Source organism: Salminus brasiliensis, chromosome 24 (genome assembly GCF_030463535.1).
Source record: "Salminus brasiliensis chromosome 24, fSalBra1.hap2, whole genome shotgun sequence".
NCBI lineage: Eukaryota > Metazoa > Chordata > Actinopteri > Characiformes > Bryconidae > Salminus > Salminus brasiliensis.
In genome coordinates this window covers 15,950,858-15,970,749 of record NC_132901.1, presented here as the reverse complement: position 1 = coordinate 15,970,749, position 19,892 = coordinate 15,950,858, and the positions used below count along the sequence as shown (strand labels likewise).

Sequence of the window (19,892 nt, the reverse complement as noted above, 5' to 3'; positions counted from 1 at the left end):
GCAGTGTGGTTCAGCTGAGCTAGTCCAGTCCAGAGATAGTAAAATCCTGTTGTCTAGATTTAGCTTTTAGCCTAATGCAGATCTTTGTTTGTAACCTGAAATCCCATAACTAGGAGAGTCTGGAGGTGATGGGTTATCTCCAGTATTTCTCCAGTATCATCAGCACCATATTCTCCTGCTGTGTTTGAACGAGTCAAGAAACAAATATTATTGATTATGCCAGATTTTCTTTTGAAGGAGGAAATGACCGTGTTTGATTTTCATGGTATGTCAGTTCCATGTACTGAACTATGGTACATTTTTCAACTATGTCAATGAAAATATATATTTTTCCCCCTGCTTTCACAGTTGAACCCAGTTCTCTGAATTATTAATGAATGAATGCAACATGTGGAAGATCCTTCAGCTGTATGATGCAACTCTGGCAGTTAGTGCTAAAACTGTCAATTAGTTTACTTTACTTACGGCCTTCTACATTTGTCTGTAGGTAGGCCACAGATCCACTGAAATAAGCCAATAGCACATCATTAGCCAATTGCTGTTCTTTTTGCTTCTCTGTGTCTGGAGTTGCGGTGCTGCCATCTTGTGCTCAAAGGTGGTCTCATTTTTGGGTGTGGATTATGGCCTATAGCTCTATTTGGGCAAGTTGTTCTGATGATGACTGAAACAGCTTTCATTTTTGAAACTGAAGAAAGCTTAAAACATACTATAGTAAACCTGTGCAATGTGCTGGACAATTAGTTTTTTTCAAGTTCATAACTGTAGATTTGGAAGAGTTTTGCTTCAGAAGAGAAGACATTCAGAGCAATTCTGTTGTTTTTTATTAATTAAGTCTTATTTTATCCATTTTTTTATCAGTGATTTATTGAAATAACGTTCATTTTGGGTTTCAAATGGTAATCATGATTTCATTTTATTACAAGGATTTATTATTTTACCTTAATGTTTTGTGTTGGGGGTGGCCAACTTGGGCTCTGGTCTCTAAACAGCTTCTGATTAGGCTGGTACATGTACATAAAACCAAAGAAAATCCTTTCAGTGTAGCATTCTGCTTAGTTTTAATGATTAGAAGAGGGTTTTATTCATTCCCAGTACCAAGTACCTTTCAAAAGTGCTCCAAGGAAGAACAACCAGTGAACCAGCAACAGGGTCATGGATCCCATTTACACCAGATAACTTCATGTGACTAGTATCTGTATTGTATCCTGATCAGATTTGAGCCACATGCTAGTCAGACAGAAATCCAATTGCTGTGTGGGACAGAATATGCACCTGTGCTCATTGGGCAGCAATTATTACTGGTGTTTCGGTTGTACTGGGAGAAGTTCTGGGTGCGTTTACACTTGCATCTTTATGTGACTTGGCCTGATCCACGTTCAGTCATGATACTCGCGACGTGTGAAGTGACCAGGTGTAAACGCTGTCATGGGCACCCTCACAATTTACAGGATCTGCTGCTAATTTTTTTTTGGTGCCAGATAACACAGGACCCCTTCAGGGAGACCATGCCTTGGCACGAGTCTGAGCATGAGGGGACCTACACAATGTTAGGCTGGTTGGCTGGTTGGTCTTAATGTTATGGCTGATCTGTGAATGTCCTCTTTTTGATGCTCTCAAACACATTAAGAGGGCAAGAAATTCAAGTAATTAACTCTTGACAAGGCACAGCTGTTAACAGAAAGCCATTTCAGAAGACTACCTCATAAAGCTGACTGAGAAAATGCCAAGATATGCAAAGCCGTCATCTAAGCAAGAGGTGCCTAGAATGTCAAATATTCATGATTTGGGTGAATTTAGGATTTATCTACAATGCAGAACATTTAAAAAAAATGAAAAAACACTGCATTTCATGTGTGGTCAAACCTTTATTATTTGTTTAGTTATTTGTCCTCATAACGACCTTCATGTACCCCTCCACAACGAATAATGTTTTTCAATGTTTTTTATTTTTATTTTATGTAAAAAAAATATATATTTCTTTTGTCACAAAACTATTATGAAACAATGTATTTAATAATAAAATAAAAAACTAACTTAAAACTACATACTATAAGAAAACCTGCTGGGGGTGACCAGTACTCCTCTTCACCGGGCTGGACAAATTCATCGTATAGAGACATGAACAGCGCATTACAGCCACATATGCATACATAATTCAATAATTTATTAATTCATTATTTTCACCCACAATAATACTTAAATGCTCTTATGCGTATATAACAACAAAAAAACAGCGTAAAACTACGTTTATTTAATATTTATTTATTTAATAAAATCCTAATATCACGTATTCTAACGTGTGGCTCCTGGTCCAGCCCAGCGTGAGATGTGATTGGCTGATTTATCCAAAGTCCCGCCGCATTGTGGCTAATTATTGGTGGATGAGCCCAGAGTCCCCGCCCACTGCAGCATGCGATTGGCTGCTCTGTGGCGAACACGTTGGGAGATCATCAACCAGCGCCGGCAGGGTACAGTAATGGTGCTGTGTTGCTGAATCGCTCAGCTACTGGTGTTTGTCATCCAATGTTTATACAGATGCGGGAAAAGAAATCCTCCAAAGAAAAGAAAAGGAAGCACTCCCATCGAGAGCCTAATGATGGAGAGAGGAAGAGAAGGAGCACAGAGTCCAGCGTGGAGGTGTGGAAGCCCGATAAGGCGGCTGAACATTATGCTTAGCTAGCTTGGTTGATGCTAATCTATAGCTAATTGTTTACATGTGCTTCTGTATTGGCTGTGTGTGTGTGTGTGTGTGTGTGTGTGTGTGTGTGTGTGTGTGTGTGTGTGTGTGTGTGTGTGTGTGTGTGTGTGTGTGTGATTTTGGACGATTTCTGTAAAACTAGTGAGTTAAGGTGCGAGTTTTCGAGTTCAAATGCTCAGTGCTTTTGCAATTACTGTAAATAGTAGCTACTAGAAGTCTTTATTAATCCCAGGTAGGGAGTGTAGGTATCACTAGCAGCATACAGCATAACATACAACAGAAAATGTAGCTGTATACAGTGTTAAAAAGAATAATAAAAAAAAACACACTGATCAACTGACTGTTTAATGATCAGACAGCTGTAATCAGATGAAGTGCAGCAGGTGTTGAATAAAACTCACTGTATTCAGAATGCTAAAGTATCTGAAAAGGTAAAGGTGCACGTATTTGTCACTGTACACTGTACAGCGAAATGTGTCCTCCGCATTTAACCCATCTGGTAGTGAACACACACTCACACACACACACACACACATGTGTTAGGGGCAGTGAGTACACACACACACACCCAGAGCGGTGGGCAGCCAACTCCAGCGCCCGGGGAGCAGAGAGGGTAAAGGGCCTTGCTCAAGGGCCCAACTGTGGCAGCTTGCCGAGCCCGGGAATCGAACCCACAACCCTGTTATCGATATCCCGGCGCTCTAACTGCTGAGCCACCACTGCCCCCAATGGTAGTTTATTAAGAATCTGTAGCTACTGATGTGTTTTGTCTGTGATTACATGTATCATAAGTATTGTGTATCATCAAAATGCCTTTAAATATTGTTATGTAGTGTTTTACCATGGCCCATCCCTGTTTGCTGCTCCTACAAGTCCATTAGATTGTAATTAGAATCTGTAGAAAATCTTATATCTTAGACTGTACAGAATGCATTAAGACGAGAGCACTTTATTGATCCTGAAGGACATTGCAGTGTCACAGTACTGCACATATTGTACAAGACATACATTATAAGAATAAATACGTCCTAAGTTACAGAAGACAACAGACAAGAAATAAAAGTAAGCAGGGTGGGTGTGGATATTGGGAGTATGTAGAAATAACAAAGTAATAGTAATAATAAACATATGACTAATACTACTACTACTTAATAATAATAATAATAATAATAATTGCTATTGTTACAAGTCCATTAGATTGCAGAAACACTTATTTGTAGAGAAGTGTATTAAAATACACAGTGTTAATTATATTGCATAGGAATTTTTTTACTATTAATATTTGCTGTTTTATGAATTGTGGGCAATTCACATATTATATATACATGCAGGGCCATGTCCTAAATGAACCCAAGTAGCTCTCTAGTGTTGGGACAAGGGCTCCACCACAGTAGGCACAGTTCACACCAAATCTACTTTATAGCAGAAGTACATGAACATTTCACATATTTCATATTTTTTAATTGCAATTCAAAGCTAGCAGTATTAACACACACCTCACATTAGAACTCGCCAGTGGATACATCTCTTGCTCTTCAGTATCAGTAACTAAATATGTTCAATAACGGTGCCCTTATCAAACATTAAATTGAGACTAGAAATGGGAAAAAGACATATCTGAGTTTGGACCTAATGTTTTGTTCTAGATGTTCTAGACTCCTAAATGTTCCTTACTGGAAGTAAATGTGTGTATGTTGAAGGATCCTAAAGAGGAGACGGATCATCCGGTGGAAGCAGCAGAAGAGCCGAGTGACATTGAGGAAGGCGGACTGGACCTGAACGTGCCTTTCAGACCAATAAGCGCCTACGTGACAGACAGACAGGAGATGCTGGAGCAGTGCTTCCAAGTGCTTGGTGAAAATAAACTGAGAAAGATGCTGCCGGATGAGCTAAAGGTATTTTTTAATGCATAATGTTTGATTCAGCATCAGTGGCAACTAGTTGGTGTATCGGTATTTATAATAGCTATAGCAATAATAATAGAGATGGCACAGTGTCACTTTTATCAGCCTATACTTTTATACTTTTTAATTTATTTATTGTATTTCTTCATTTATTTCTTCATCCTCATCACCATCCTTATGCATACAAATCATGACTATACGCATGCATTCCTGCACCTAAACATGTCACACCTAAACTTATCAATACCCACGCTTTCCATATCCTTACCAACCATACCCATACCAGTCCATTCCTGTGTCCACACACATACATACCTGTGGCCATTGTCATACCCTTCCATTTCCATTTCCATACCCATACCAATACTAATAGCCATACATACACTGTATGGACAAAATATTGGAACACCTGCTCATTCATTGTTTCTCCTGAAATCAAAAGTATTAAAAAGAAGAGTTAATCCTGCCTTTGCTGGAGTTTATCTGCTCCAGAGAGTCCTATTCTATTGGCAGCACTTCTCTACAGGGACTAGACAAGCTATGCGTGTGCATTTTCACATCTGTGTCAGCAATGGGTGCAATTTAAAGTAGCTGAATGCATTCCATAGAAGGGGTGTCCACAAACATTTGGATATATAGTGTACCTGTACACACAACTATACCCTTCCATAGTCTTCCTTTTCCATAACCAGACTAATACCAATACACATGCATACCTGTGCCTATAGTCATACTATTCCCATTCCCATCCATCACCTTTGTCACGCTAAGATTTAATGAACCCTATTTGGAGCCACTAAGTCAAGGTCATTACTTAAAAGACAGCATGCTGGAAAAGATGTTTTTATAAGTCTAATTATTTGTCTATTTAGACTAATCTAATATAGTCTATTTAACTAATATTTTTATTAGTCTAATTTAGAGCAACCAAAGCCTTAAATGGTTTATGTCCCACTTACTCTCGACTGCTGTGTTCTACTGTAATTTTTCTGTGCAGGACTGCTCCTTTGTGGAGATAAAGACGCTGTGTTGGGATCAACTACAACAGCTGTCCGAGAGCAATCTGCTGCAGATACTGGAGGGTAAATTAGATTTACACATGAAACGCTTAACTGTGAGGAATTCCACACATCTTAAGTTCAGTGTGTGTGTGTGTGTTTTATTTGACACTTACCAAAAACATGCCTTCTAAAATGTTAAATTAAATTATTATTTTCATCTTATTTGTTTTTGAAGGTAAAGAGTTGATGGCTAACTCGGAAGCTGAGGAGAATGAAGCTAAAAGACATTCCGTGGACAGTCAGTAAGTTCAAACTTCTGCCCGTCAATCAGTCCGTCAATCAGTCCATCTATCTATCATCTGTCTATCTATCTGGCACAGATGGGCCTCTGGATTTCACAGCATTCGAATACTAAAATCATGGGAAGATGGAGAAAATATATTGCCAACAATAGGCCTGTCACAATAATTACGTTATCGACACAATATATAGACGTGACCTTGATCATTTTAGCTGACCACAACATTGCACATTATGTTTACCTGCTTGTGTTTTAGCCAGTCACGCTATTCTGTTCTCTCGTCCGCTCTCAGTCGGAGGCCACATCTATCATGTAGGAAAAGGACGTAATGACCTATGCATGAAAAATGGCGCCTCCCTACACACAGAGAGGACTGCGACAGTGGTAACGGATCGCCCCCCTCATCAGCACACGGGTTAACTGCCAAAGTTTAACCAAAATAGTGTGGAATTTTATGGCACACCGTTTAGTCAGGACATACATAGGCATAGCTTGTATATCAACGCAAGACAAACAGAAACTGCTTTTGCCTTGTGATGCATGTGTGTGGTAAGGTTCTCGCACATGGCTGCAGAAATGGTGTTGTATTTCCCTTCACTTTCCAAAAGAAAAGGTGTTTTTATTTTTTTTTTTCTAATAAAGCTGTACCTCAAATTCAAAGCTGCAGTAAATTGTGTAAAACTAGAGAGCCTCTTGGGGATTTTTAACACTACTAACCATCACTTAGTATAGTGAAAACGCAGCCACTAACAGAACAAAAGGTGATTGTCTTTATATGACAATATTGATACATAAAACATGGTCACACATTTGAAGTGACATCACTCTGGTGTTCCAGTGGAGAGCGAAATTTGTGTCTTTTTTTTTTTTTTTTGCTGATCCTAAAAAGATCCAACCTGTGACGCCAAAAACATGATCCAGCGTGGTCCGATCTGAACCATACGTTTTGTGATTCCTTCCACCCGTAGCAACAGGTGAAGATGTGTTACTTGAAGCTGACAGCTGTTTTTTCCCCAAATACTGCATAATTCCAGCCAGAATGTTGGGAAGATTCCACAGCTCCAGTGTAGGAACATTTTGGCTTTAACCTTTGGCTTTGACCGAGAGAGCCCATTAAAGTGAACGAGCCAGTATGTCGACTTTGTTTAAAAAAAATAAAATAAAATAAATAATCATGTTTTATTTTGAGTTCATTGCTCTTTAAAATGATGTAATTACATTATTAGGATTATTAGATTAGTATTATATAAGTAAGATAAAATGGTCTTAAAATGACAGTAAAGTTCTTGTGACCTGCCTAGCCAACAAGATCAATTATATTAATACCAATTTAAAATACAGAGAAATTTTGACCGATTCTTAACATCATATCTGTCCCATGCATATATGTCATGTATGTTATGCATGTATATTTTAGTTCATATTCCTTCAATCTTAAATACTATGGGATGGCGTATGACAGTGCATCTGATGTTTCTTTTTATCTGCTTTTAAATATGTGATTCACTGTGGCTTTAAGGCAGGACAATAATGTGGATTCTACCTCCTCGATGAAAGAGACCGCTGAGACAGAGGACAAACAAGGTAATGATGATCCACACAAGCACTGTAACGATGAAGCAGGATGTTGCTAATCAAAGAAGTTACAATATACATGAAAATGATGACCTTATTTTGTGATCAGGACAGGTTTTGTGCCCTGAGTACATTATTAGGGGTCCAGGCACACAAGGTGTTGAAACCACCTTTTTACATTCTGTGCATGCAGGTGGATCTGGAGACGAGAGTGACGTTCTGAGCATCAATGCAGACATGGACGACAGTGACATTGAGGGCCACAAGGATGACAAACCTGTGGAAGAGGAGGTCCCCGCTACCCCTGCCATGGCACCTGCAGTATCTGCTCCACTTCCGGAACCAGACATACAATCAGCTGAGCCAAAACTGGAGCTTCAGCAAGACATTGACAAGAGTGTGAGTGAAATCCTGGCCTTGACCACGCCCCCTTCAAGCAAGGCGGAGCCAGAGCTACCGGTTGCCATGGAAACTCCTCCTGCCTCACGTCCCGCAGCCACCCCCTCAGCACAGCAGCTGGCCCTGCTGGAGTTGGAGATGAGAGCAAGAGCCATCAAAGCGCTAATGAAGGCCAATGAGCTCAAGAAATAAGCTAGCAATTGACCTGTCCATGCTCTGCCCACAGATGCGTTCTTTTGTAGCTGTAACTGTTCCTAGGGTGGACAATCTTAACCTAATGATATAAACCTCATCCTTATATCACAGTATCTACATTTAGAGTGTTGTTGATATTTAACCCTAATGAGAAACTGTAGCTCCACCTCAGTGTATATCACAATACCTACATTTAGAGTGTTAACAATATTCACCCTAATGAGAGACTGTAGCTCCACCTCAGTGTATATCACAATACCTACATTTAGAGTGATATTAATATTCAACCCTAATAAGAGACTGTAGCCCCTCCTGAGTGTATATCACAAGACCTACATTTAGAGTGTTATTAATATTCACCCCTAATGAGAGACTGTAGCCCCACCTGAGTGTATATCACAATACCTACATTTAGAGTGTTATTTTGCCAGCATTCTTGCTAGCTTGTCCAATCTAACGACAGTATCTATGAAAGAAGGCATTTGTGAACGGAGGATGGATATATTCATTTCAAAGTCAAGTCAAAACTTAAAAGTTGATTTTTGCTCCAGGTGGCGTAAGGAACTTCTGTGGCCATATTGGCTTTTACATTTGTACATTTATATCCAGTGAAAAAATACAGCCATATTGGCTAATCTTCTTTTGTTTGGGTAATAAATGGGACATATTTCACAAAACAGGATTTGTTGGGTACCTTAGTGTGAGGATTGCACAATAGACATGTTTCTTACAGCGTCTACTATTAGAAGAACATGACTTTGAGGTGAAAGGAATAGTCTAGTGTTTTTCAAACTAAGCTAAGATGTCTTTCCCCTGTACCTATAAAACCTGACAGAAAACCTGTCAGTCCAAAATATACTTTTAATAGCAGATTCAGAATCAGATTCACAGCAGATGGAGAGAGACGTGCTGGTGCTGTTGCAGAACAATAGGTTTAAAATAACTGGACTAATCCTATACGTTACCTGCTTAACTGAGAAATCCTGCTTTATGAAATACCTTCCTGGTTGGTTTCGTATTTTTTTGTTGTTGTTTATGAATACAATCTGAACATGTACAAATTTTCCTCTGATTTATCCCGGCTTAAATAAATGTGTGTTCTCTTTGTCTATGTGATTGCGTTCTGATTTGTTATTCATATGAAAAGATTATTAGGACACCCAATAACAACCTTTTGCCTTTTTTAAACATATTTAAGTATTTGGATATTCGATCTTCGTTAGAACAATACTGAGAGATAGAGGTAATATAACTAAACACATTTACAAACTCTTTTAAAAAGCATTTCTAAAATAGAAAAATACTATTTTCCTATGAGGACAAAGGTAGGAAACCCCCACATTTATTACTAGTTAAAATGCCAACAATTAGAATCAGGTGCAGACAATTAACTGCAGATGATTTGAAAATGGTGAGAGAAGATTCTGAAGTCTTACTTATACCACTTTTAGACTTTTAGACTCGGACTGCCAGTCCAAATCCCAGTTTGGCTCAAGATTGAATCCAGAGGTTTGATAGTTTGGAGGTGGTTTGAAATCCAACTACAATCAGACTTATATAGATGCTCAAATCGAATTTTGCATCGCTCACAACATGACAGACAACAACGATGTCATCTCATCTGATCTGCTTTGCGAGACAAATACAGTTTGTCTGCAGTTTGAACATAGCCTTGGAAATCAGTGAAACAACTGTGAACATGGCCAGATCAGGCCGTCCTAGCAAGTTCAGCCAAAGAGCAGATCACAAGATGAGTAAAGTAGGCTTCAACGATCCTAAAGTGTCATCACAGGCCATGATGCTTGAACAAATGAAGATGATTCAATGAAGCTAACATGTATGTGTGTGGCCTGTATGGGAAGCTGAACTGGGAACCAGAACATTTTGTCCTCCAGTTCCATGTTGGCCCAGATATGGATGCCCACCAGTGTCAGTGTGGGCACTCTGCGGCTGTTTTGATGGAATAATGAAGAAGGAGGACTACCTCCAAACTCACAAACTGCAGTTTCTCTGCTTGAGTTGCATCCCAGCATTCCTTTTCGGACAGAATGTCTATGTTATTATTATCTTTCTGAGAGTACGTTCATTAGTTGATGTGTTGTTTTGTTAGATCAAGTAGATCATAGCATAAAATAATAAGACCAGCATTAAAACTCAATATTCTATAATATCAATTATCAGTCCAAGGCTAATGGCCATTCATGTTGATATCAGACAGTTACTAATGTGGCATTCCAGCAAGACATACATGTAAAAACACTTAATCCAATGCACTTCTATTTGTTCTGGTGCTCCCATTTGTTAGAAGATAAAGAATGGAACAAAAATGCAACCCCAGACGTGGTGTATTGACTGCATTTGCCACTAGAGGTCACCACTGCACTGTAGTCCCAAGAAGCATTCAGCTGCCATTTCATCTATTAATGCTGCTGTCAGTCCAAGAGCCAAGGAACAAACACAATCACACAATCCACATCAAAACAGTGCAGGGTCCCCCAGACAGTTGTTTTGGAAGCTGGGAGACTATTCAACACTAGGGCACTAGGACTTCATGGCTGAAGTAGTGTTAAAATACATTTCCAATCCATGTGTATTTATGAAAAATGTCTAGGGGTCCTATCTTACACCCTGTGCAAGGTGCGTTGTGATGCTCATTGCTATCTTACCCCCGCCAGCATTCTATGTTCACACCTTCCTCCTGCGTCGTTTAAATAGCAACGGTGCTTGCGAATATATCTACAACGATGGTCTCGTAATGACTTGCGTTCAGGTCAATTTCTGGTGTATCACTATCTTGGCAACGGAAAACACAGGTGCTCCACTGACTGAAGACAACCTAGGTAGACGTCAACAGTCAGACATTCGTTGCTATCTTGGCAGTGAATTGTCAACACAGGCGAGTGCCCAACATGTGTACATCCCAGCTTTGCACCATTGAAATAGCAATCCGCCAAAGTCAGACTGCACCTGGCTCTTAAAGGGAATGGCAAGTTACACACTGATTGATTCATTGTACGTTACGCCCAAAACACACCCATGATTAATTAAGAGGCTTAGTACATGGCTTTTGCGCATTTCGAGCCATGCAAGGCATACTTTTCCCATCATTACGATAGCAAAGACACACTGACACGCCCCTAAATCAAGCTGCGCAGTGCCCGGTTGACGGCTCGCCAAAATATCAGTAAAATAGGGCCCTAGATGTGTTTATTAGCTTCCTAGGTAATTAGCTGGGCTGCCTTTGGATTTCCCAGGCTTTTAAAGTTACTTTTAAAGAACGCATTTAGTCAGTATTTTTCTCTCAGATGTACAAATAGTAAATATGTGACATAAGTTGAGACAAAAAGGGGCTGAGATGCACTTTTACACGTCTATTTACAACCCTGTTATCATGTTATTTTGCCTCAGAACTTCACATGCTGATTTTCTGTCATGGAGGACTTGAGAAAAACAAAGCTCTGCTTGTATTGACTGGTTTACGTCACTGCAACAGCCCACGATAGCATAGCCGAACCTTACCTAGCTTTGTAGCATGACCTTTTTGCAAATAGCCTTAGCAGATAGTATTGCTGTTAGTCTGTTATGGTTAGCTTTTAACCTTAAGCCCGCTCCACTGGCTTTACCGGCCGGCCATGGCACTTGCTCCAGTAGGCCCCGAGTGGTGCTTTACCAAGTTGACTAGAGTTAGCTTTTAGCCTTTCAGCCTCTCTTCCATATTCTCCTGAATTACCGTTGTGTTAAGCCTCAAAAGGCTTTCTCTTGTGGGTTGCGTGTATGTAAATTTTGGAAGCATATGAATATAACTGAGCCAAGACTGTTATGTTACAGTTTAGGGGGTTTGGAATTGCTTTCAGCTCTTTTTTACTTATGTGGGCTTTGCTTTTGAAAGAGGACATGGTATGTCAGTTTTATGTACCAAACTCTCATTATTTAAGTATGCCAAGAAAAACACAGTTGTCCGGTCTGGGGTATCTTTTAAAGTATATCTGTATGCTCTTCAACTTATTTTTAAGTTTATTCATTTATTAATAATTAGCTTTTGTACAGCTTTTGGATTTCTGTAGCCAGGATAATAAGCTCATACACTTCTTTGCTTCTGTAGCCAGGTAGATGAGCTAATAAACTTCTAAATAAGTTAGAACTTACAATCCTGGCAATGAAAATCTAGCCATTTACCCTTTCTGATACTTTTGAAATAATGTTTATTGGCCCTTTCGAGTGCTTTTGTATCATATAATCTCCACGTCACGGTAGCAAAAGTGGAAGCTTAGTGGATATGTATTAAAAGTGAGCCGCTTGTTAAAAGCCTTTGCCATTTACCTTGAGATTCAAACCCAAATGGATCCCCTGGGGGTGAAAAAGAGAAAGAGAGAGATTAGGGAGTGAGAAAGCAGGTCTAATGTTTGATGGAGATAATTATCAAGAGGTTTGCACGTCCATCCGCCCACCAGCGCCCATTAAAACGACTTAGATTGTCCTGAAGCGACTTTTTTCGCTCTTAATGGGACTGCACCAAAACAGCATGCTATCACCTTACACTCGCGCCATGTTTGCCGTAATTTCACAGGGATCTTTGGCTTTGTTCCGGTAAACGGCAGGGTCTAAGTCTCAGGCAATTACCCATGATTCTTAGCACTGCGACCTCCCATGGGAATCGATGGTACAAGCGGAGAAGAGCACAGGCCCAGTGGGTATTTGCATTTAAAAGGACTATTTTTTCTTTAATAATAAATGCGAAAATAATTGCGCTATTCTCTGCACCAAAGGGGCGACGTTGAGAATGCACTGCTGATTTCGATGGGAAAATGACCACTTAAATATGAAAGGGAACGAGAGAGAGAGGGGGGGAGAGATGCTTACGACACCCCCGTTGATTAGTTTTGTTTAATTTGCCTTTTTGCCTCATCAGTGTCTAGCAGCGAAGGATTGTGATGGAAATCCTTAGTTTAATTATTTCTGGCAACCGCAGTGGAAATTGACTTAGGCCCATTTTTTTGCTGCTTAATGAATGCAAAAACACTGTTTAGAACATTTATTAACTGTTTTCTTGAGATAAGGCTACTGTTCACGCCAAATTCATTTAAATTGTTTTCCACACTCTGCATCTGGGATGTCCACAGACTGCACTTTGACCTCTGCCACCAGTTAACCTGCACGTCTTCTAAGTTTTATATGTTATATAACAAATCTGAAAACTTACTTTTCCGTTTCCAGGACTACTTTCGCAACACCCTATATGTACCACCATTCCACCATGAATGGATTTTAGGTCAAAACTTAGCAGAAAACTATAGTAAAACAGGGTTGACCAGCTTGAGCCAGCCAGACTGGGTTTTTCAGCATGGATGATAGATAAGGCTGTCTGGGTGACCTCTCTGCATGGTGTGCAGTTAGCTAGCTGAAGAGATTGTAATAGGTTATGTAGTCTGTCATGGTTAGCTTTTAACGTAGCCCCCTTCACTGGCTTTTAACCTTTTTAGCCTCACTTCCATATTCATTCATTGGGGACTACTTTCACAACACCCTACATGTACCCTTCCACCATGAATGGATTTTAGGTCAAAACTATAGTAAAACAATGGGGTAACCAGCTTGAGCAAGCCAGGCTGGATTTTTCAGCAGGGATAATAATGGGCCCCCCACTTTTGCAATGGTACACTGTTTAAACTGGCTCAGCTGCTCATACTGGTGGACCAACAAGGTCAGGCTGGTTGGCTAGCATGATCATTCTGGTCAAACATCTGGGTCATGCTGGTTTACTAGCATTGTCATGCTGGTCATGGTGTTCAGCCAGCCTGGCCATATGGGTTGACTAGCCTGGCCAGGTTGGTCATGGTTTTAGCCCAGTTAAGCCATCAAACTCAAACAAATGTGATATGCTGGTCAAGAGCCAAGCTGGGCAGGCTGAATTATACAGCAGGGATGATAATGGCCCACCCACTTTTGTCATTGGTACACTGTTTAAACTGGCTGAGCTGGTCATACTGGTGGACCAACAAGGTCAGACTGCTCAGCTAGCACAGTCATTCTGGTCAAACATCTAGGTCATGCTGGTCATGGTGTTCAGCCAGCCTGACCATATGGGTTGACTAGCCTGGTCTACCAGCTTCAGACATGTATAATGTACTAGTGACTCAGACTATAGTAAAAGTACAAGTGCTCTATCAAAAAAAGTGATTGGGGAGGAGTAGAAGTGTTCTTTAAGCACAATACTGTAATAAGTGTAAGTACTAAAGTATTCAGCATTTTTTGTACTTAAGTATTTCAAGTAGTTTATTCTAAAATGTACTACTTAAGTACTGAAAGTAAAAATACATGTGGTGTGTTGTGTAGTTATTACAGAAGTTTATTTATATAGTGCTTTTCACAACAAATGCTGTCACAAAGTGCTTTACAGAGATCCAGGTCCATGCCTCTTATGAACAAGCACCACAATAGAAGTGGTAGCGACAGTGGCAAGAAAAAACTAAGAAGTTTAGCTGATATGTAAATTTGGGTATCATCGGCATAACAGTGAACGTTAATACCGTGTTTACGGATTATTTAACCCAGCGGTACAATATAAAGAGTAAAGAGTAATGGGCCCAGTATTGATCCTTGTGGAACACCATATTTTACTCTAGTGTGATAGGAGCATTTGTTATTTACATAAACATACTGATGGCGATCTTTCAGATATGATCTGAACCAGGTGAGGGCAGAGGATTTTGTGGCACCTTAAAACACTGAGCTTAACTCTCTGTAAACAAAACTATAACTAAAAGATCTCAGGCCATTAGGTCACATACAAGTATTTGAAGGTGGTGAAGATGGTGTTTCTTCTGGTGGTTCTTCCATCTGGAAATAAACTGGAAAATAAGCTCTAGTGTCAGTGCTCTCACTGCAGCAGTGGAGTGAAAGGAAGAATGGCAGCATTCACGCTCACGGCTTAATCGCTTGTTCTGCTCAATGTTGAGGCAGCTTCATCAAACCTGGTGACAGTGCCATCTAGTGCTCTGGCCTGGTGATAATGTAGGTTTGAAATGATTGGTACTATTTTTATAATTGTAACAAGTAACGATGCAGCACATAAAACATTTAACAGAGTAAAAGTATTAAACTCATCCAAAATATGTAGTGAGGTAAAAGGCTTAACTAGCTTGAGCCAACCAGGCTGAATTTTTCAGAAGGGATGATAAGGGAAACTTTCTCTTGTCATTGGTCCACGTAAAATGACAGCAACAATAACAATCCCATGAAATCCAGTTGTATAGACATTTAGCTTAGTTCTGGAGTTCCTACTGTGGAAATAACACAGACTTAAGAATAATGCCTGACTTTAGCATTCGTTAAAGACACAAACATTGAAAGAACATTTATGATGTTAATTTGAGTCACAAACTGCTACTTGTTTTCCAAACAAATGCATATAAAGAACTAAATACTGAAAGTGTGGATCCTGGGTATGGATCCTAATAATATTGGGTATCTTAATAATTCTGTAGTTTGTCTTAAATTCTCATTCTCCAAACCTGCTGTGGATGGAAGGCCAAAATGGCAGTATCCTGAAATGTATATATATATTAGAGCAGAGATTAAGGCCTTAGATTTGATTAGAGGGGTCAGACAGATACAGCAGTGCTGACTCACTGCTACAACAGCAGGTTTGGTTTGGTTTGTTGGTGTGATTCCACAGAGGTAGTACAGAGTAGACGTGATGGCGTGTTTTTTTAAAACAGAAGCTGTCTGAATGTGTTAAATGACACAGAACGTCTAGAAAGTTTCCCTCAGAGGAAATTCATGACACAGGGGATGCCGCAGCCTAGTTCTAAAGTCTTTTCCATTACATTTGATGACTGAGAGCACTAAGCTGTGGGTAGAATTTTAGAACTTGTAAGATACATATAGTTCAAAGATGTAGTGTTGAAATGGTTTATTTGACCAATTTCGACCACACAGTGATTCGGGTCAAAACCCAAGATTTATTTTTAGCACATCTTCTATGTTAATTCTGTAATTCTACACCTGTATCTCAGTGGTCAACTGTGGCTGTTAGAGCCAGGCCAGAGGCACTACAGGCTAAAAGTATCAGATCATATGTAACAGATATTAGCATATATTTAAGTTTGTATGTACCCATTTCCTCCAAGTTGGATTGCGAATTACCCAACCCATATATATTCTCCCCATTATATTGAATGCTCCTGATACTGGGAGGAGACCGAAGCACGCCTGCTATGACATGTGCGGCCAGCCTTCGCCTTTTTTTCTGAGCTACTGCCAATGCAACATCACCGGACAACCACCATGCTTGAAGGAGCCAGCCTACATGGTGAATCTACCCACCCCTTAGTGCCATCTACCATCCCCTTAGTGCCATCCCCTTTTCCTATTCCACTGGACCACTCAGGGCCCCACTGTTTTCCATTTTCAACAGAAGGACTAGACTGATGTTTTTTTCTTGCTACATTAATTCCACCCTTTGGAAACCAAAGTTTGATTGGTTGTTTCTCAGTTCACCACGCCCACTTTCTAGAGTTTGTTTCCTCAGCCTTTGTGTTAGAATTTCTGATTATTCAGTCGGCTATTGCTGCAGACATTGATTATAAAGTAGCTAGTTAACCCAACATTTCGACAGACTATTTAATGTTATATTTTATGTTATGAAGCTCCAGTGAAGGGGACGTGTCGGTGCTTGTGAGGCTTTCAGGTAAGATGTTAGCCTAAGAGTTAACCTAAGAGACTCACAAGCGTCAGATGTATTAGCTTTACTAGACCTTCATAACCAAACCATTTCTCTGGGTAAGAAAGTTCTGATGTTTGGTTTCCTACACAGATGCATGTTCTCGTCCTTGGAAGGTGGTGGATGTAAGTTATATGGTGCTCCACAGCACTCCGATCTTTGTGCGTTGTGTTTGTAACAGTGTTGTTTACGTGGAATTTTCTTCTGGGGCCTATTGTACTACTCACTCATATACTAACACTATGTTTATTATCACTGTGGTTGTACTGTATATCAACGGATCCACTGTAGCACCTGAAGTAAACAAAGATCCCAGAAAATAAGATTTCTGCAGGATCCAGAAGGATTAGCCTGTAATGTTACAAAAAATAGACAAACACTAACATTATGAAAATGTGATTCATAAAGTAACATTCTGAATAAGGAAAAAAAAACTTTGATACAACTGATAAATAATCACAAAAATAATCCACTAATTGCAGAACATTAGATTTAGTCAGCAATCCGATTAACAAGTTTACATGCATTTGAGTAATCATATAAAGGGAATCTCCGGGTCTACATGAGTCAAGCAGGAATCTAAATTCTGCTTTGAAACCAGACAAAAACTGAACAAGAATAAGGAGTGATGTAAAACCAAACTTCAAGTTACATTTCATTTCTTTATTCCATCAATCTTATTGTTAGTTTCAGCGTCACCTTAGAAGTTTTTTGATGCCATCTTAAGGGTGTTGTGTTAAACTTTGCTTGCTTATTTCCAACACTATGGCCTGTTTTCAAACATGTGCAGACTGAGAAATTAGATGTTTACATGCACTGAGAAATACGATTACTGCACTAAAATCCAGCTCAGTTTATCTGATTTCTTCATCAGATTTTTTGGCCTTTTTACTGATCTAAGAAATTTCAGTATTCTCTTTACATTTGACCACTTGAAAAATCAGATTACTGTAGAAATCTGATTACGATTGAATTAGTAACTGTTAAAATGTTAAAATGAAAGTACTTTTTACTTTTTAAACTACTTTTTAAAAATATGCATATCAAACATTAAAAATACCATATTCCATTGTGAGAATAAAGGAATAAACATTACAGGAATGTTAAAAAAAACAAACAAAAAAAAACAACATTCTGGAGACATCAAGAAAACTTGACAGATTAAATGTTCTAAGAACCAAACGTTGTAACAACAGAAAACATTCCACTTACCAAAATTTTTTATTTACCACCGAAATAAACCAGCAGGATTCCTCCACTGCTGCTTCTACGTTTTGTATTGTATTTGTAATCATTACACAGGCTAATTAAACACAGATTTCATAATCACAAACAACTGTCAATATTGTGGAAAATACAAATAATATCATATTTTTATTAGTATTAAATAGATTATTAAATATTTTTATTTAGTTGACCACAAATAAATAATCAATTATTTTATTTACATTTTATTTAAGTATAATTATACTTTATTTACAAAACTATGTAATAAATCCAATCTTTCGCAACATAACAATCAAACAGAGCAAGTTTGGTACAATTTAATACTGAACCTTGCCCCCCCTCCCCCTCCTCCTTCTCACTAGGAGAAATGAAATAGCCTGGCCAGTACGCTTTGACAAGCATTAAATAATGTAGCCCTGGTGAGTGACTAAATGAATTGATTTTGCTGAGCAGTGAATCATGGCCTGGGTTTGGTTTTCATTAGACTCTGCTAGTCCATCTACTGCACTGTTCCATCCACAATGCCCTAAAACATTCAATTAACCCGCATAACACACTCTTTTCATTTCCCTAATGGAGAAACCATATTTAATACTAACTGCATTTTCATGTGTGGTCTGGAAAAACATCTTTGGTTTGAACTGTTTGACTCCATTTAAGCCTGGTCACTTAATGCATCTTGAGTTTAATGAATCTGGATTATATCTGGGGCAGTGATGGCTCAGTGGTTCGAGCTCCGGGCTATTGATGACAGGGTTATGGGTTCCATACCCGGGATCAGCATTATATACAGTCATGGGAAAAGCAAAAACACACCCAAGCAAGTTTTAAAATGAGAAGATACGTAAACCCCATAAATCAATTGCTTGTAGAAGAACCTTTAACAATAATAATAATGTAAAGTCTTTCTGTATAACCCATTATCAGTCTCTCACATCACACTCACACATTGTGGTTGGCCCACAATGTTGCTTCAGTTCATAGAGGTTTGTGGGCATTTGTTTATGCACAGCGCTCTTATTGTCCCGCCACCGCATTTCAATTAGATTATGGTCTAGACTGGACTATGACTAGGCTTTTGCAACACCTTAATTCTTTTCTTTGTCTGCCATTCTGTTGTAGGTTTGGATCATTGTCCTGTTGCATGGCCCAATTTAGCTGTTGAATAGATGGCCTTACTTTTAATTCCAGAATACTTTGGTATACAGAGAAGTTCATGGTCGACTAAATGAATGCAAGGTGCCCAAGTCCTGTGGCTGCAAAACAAGCCCAAAATCATCACTACCCCACCACTGTGCTTGACAGCTGATATGAGGTGTTGCTGATGCTGATATGATATACCAAACGTGGTGCTGGGAAATATGGCCTAACATCTCCACTGTGGTCTCGCCTGTCCAACGGAAAGTCTTGTGATTTGTTCAGATGCAGCTTTTTTTAAACTTGAGCTGTGCTGCCATGTTCTTTTAAGAAAAAGAATAGGCTTTCACCTGGCAACCCTTCCAAACAAGCCATACTTGTTCAACCTTTACCTAATTGTACTGTCATAAACATGCTAATGCATGAGCATTGCATAGTCTGACCTTGGTGTGAATTTGCTTCAAAGGTCCACTCTTGGCAGGATTGGATCTTTTGACACTGTAAAATGATGGGCTTCACGTTGTTTGGGCCTTAAACCCTTCCCAGATTGATGGACAGCAACAACTGTTTCTCTAAGATCACTGCTTATAGCTTTCCTTGTTGAAGAAAGAATCTTTGCTTAGCAGCACCTGGCTGCTAGTTACCCTCTTAATTCCTATGGCAGGGTGCACACCACACACTACTTCTGCATTATGGCCTTGTTCTTGTTAAATAAATAATGATACTGTAGAAT

General features: G+C 39.3%; 1 protein-coding gene across 1 annotated transcript; it reads left to right on the top strand.

The window, feature by feature from the left end:
• The first annotated feature begins 2,466 nt into the window (after positions 1 to 2,466).
• On the top strand, positions 2,467 to 9,184 carry LOC140546577 (caspase activity and apoptosis inhibitor 1). Its single transcript, XM_072669948.1, has 6 exons — positions 2,467 to 2,637; positions 4,399 to 4,593; positions 5,600 to 5,684; positions 5,839 to 5,905; positions 7,424 to 7,488; positions 7,673 to 9,184. The coding sequence occupies exons 1-6, from the start codon at positions 2,524 to 2,526 to the stop codon at positions 8,068 to 8,070; spliced, it is 924 nt and encodes a 307-aa protein (XP_072526049.1). The 5' UTR covers positions 2,467 to 2,523; the 3' UTR covers positions 8,071 to 9,184.
• The last annotated feature ends 10,708 nt before the right edge of the window (positions 9,185 to 19,892 follow it).

Coding starts and splice junctions, on each gene's coding strand:
- LOC140546577 (XM_072669948.1), top strand. CDS start 2,524: ATGTTTATACAGATGCGGGAAAAGAAATCCTCCAAAGAAAAGAAAAGG. Junction 2,638..4,398: donor GCACAGAGTCCAGCGTGGAG/GTGTGGAAGCCC, acceptor TGTATGTTGAAG/GATCCTAAAGAGGAGACGGA. Junction 4,594..5,599: donor TGCTGCCGGATGAGCTAAAG/GTATTTTTTAAT, acceptor TTTTCTGTGCAG/GACTGCTCCTTTGTGGAGAT.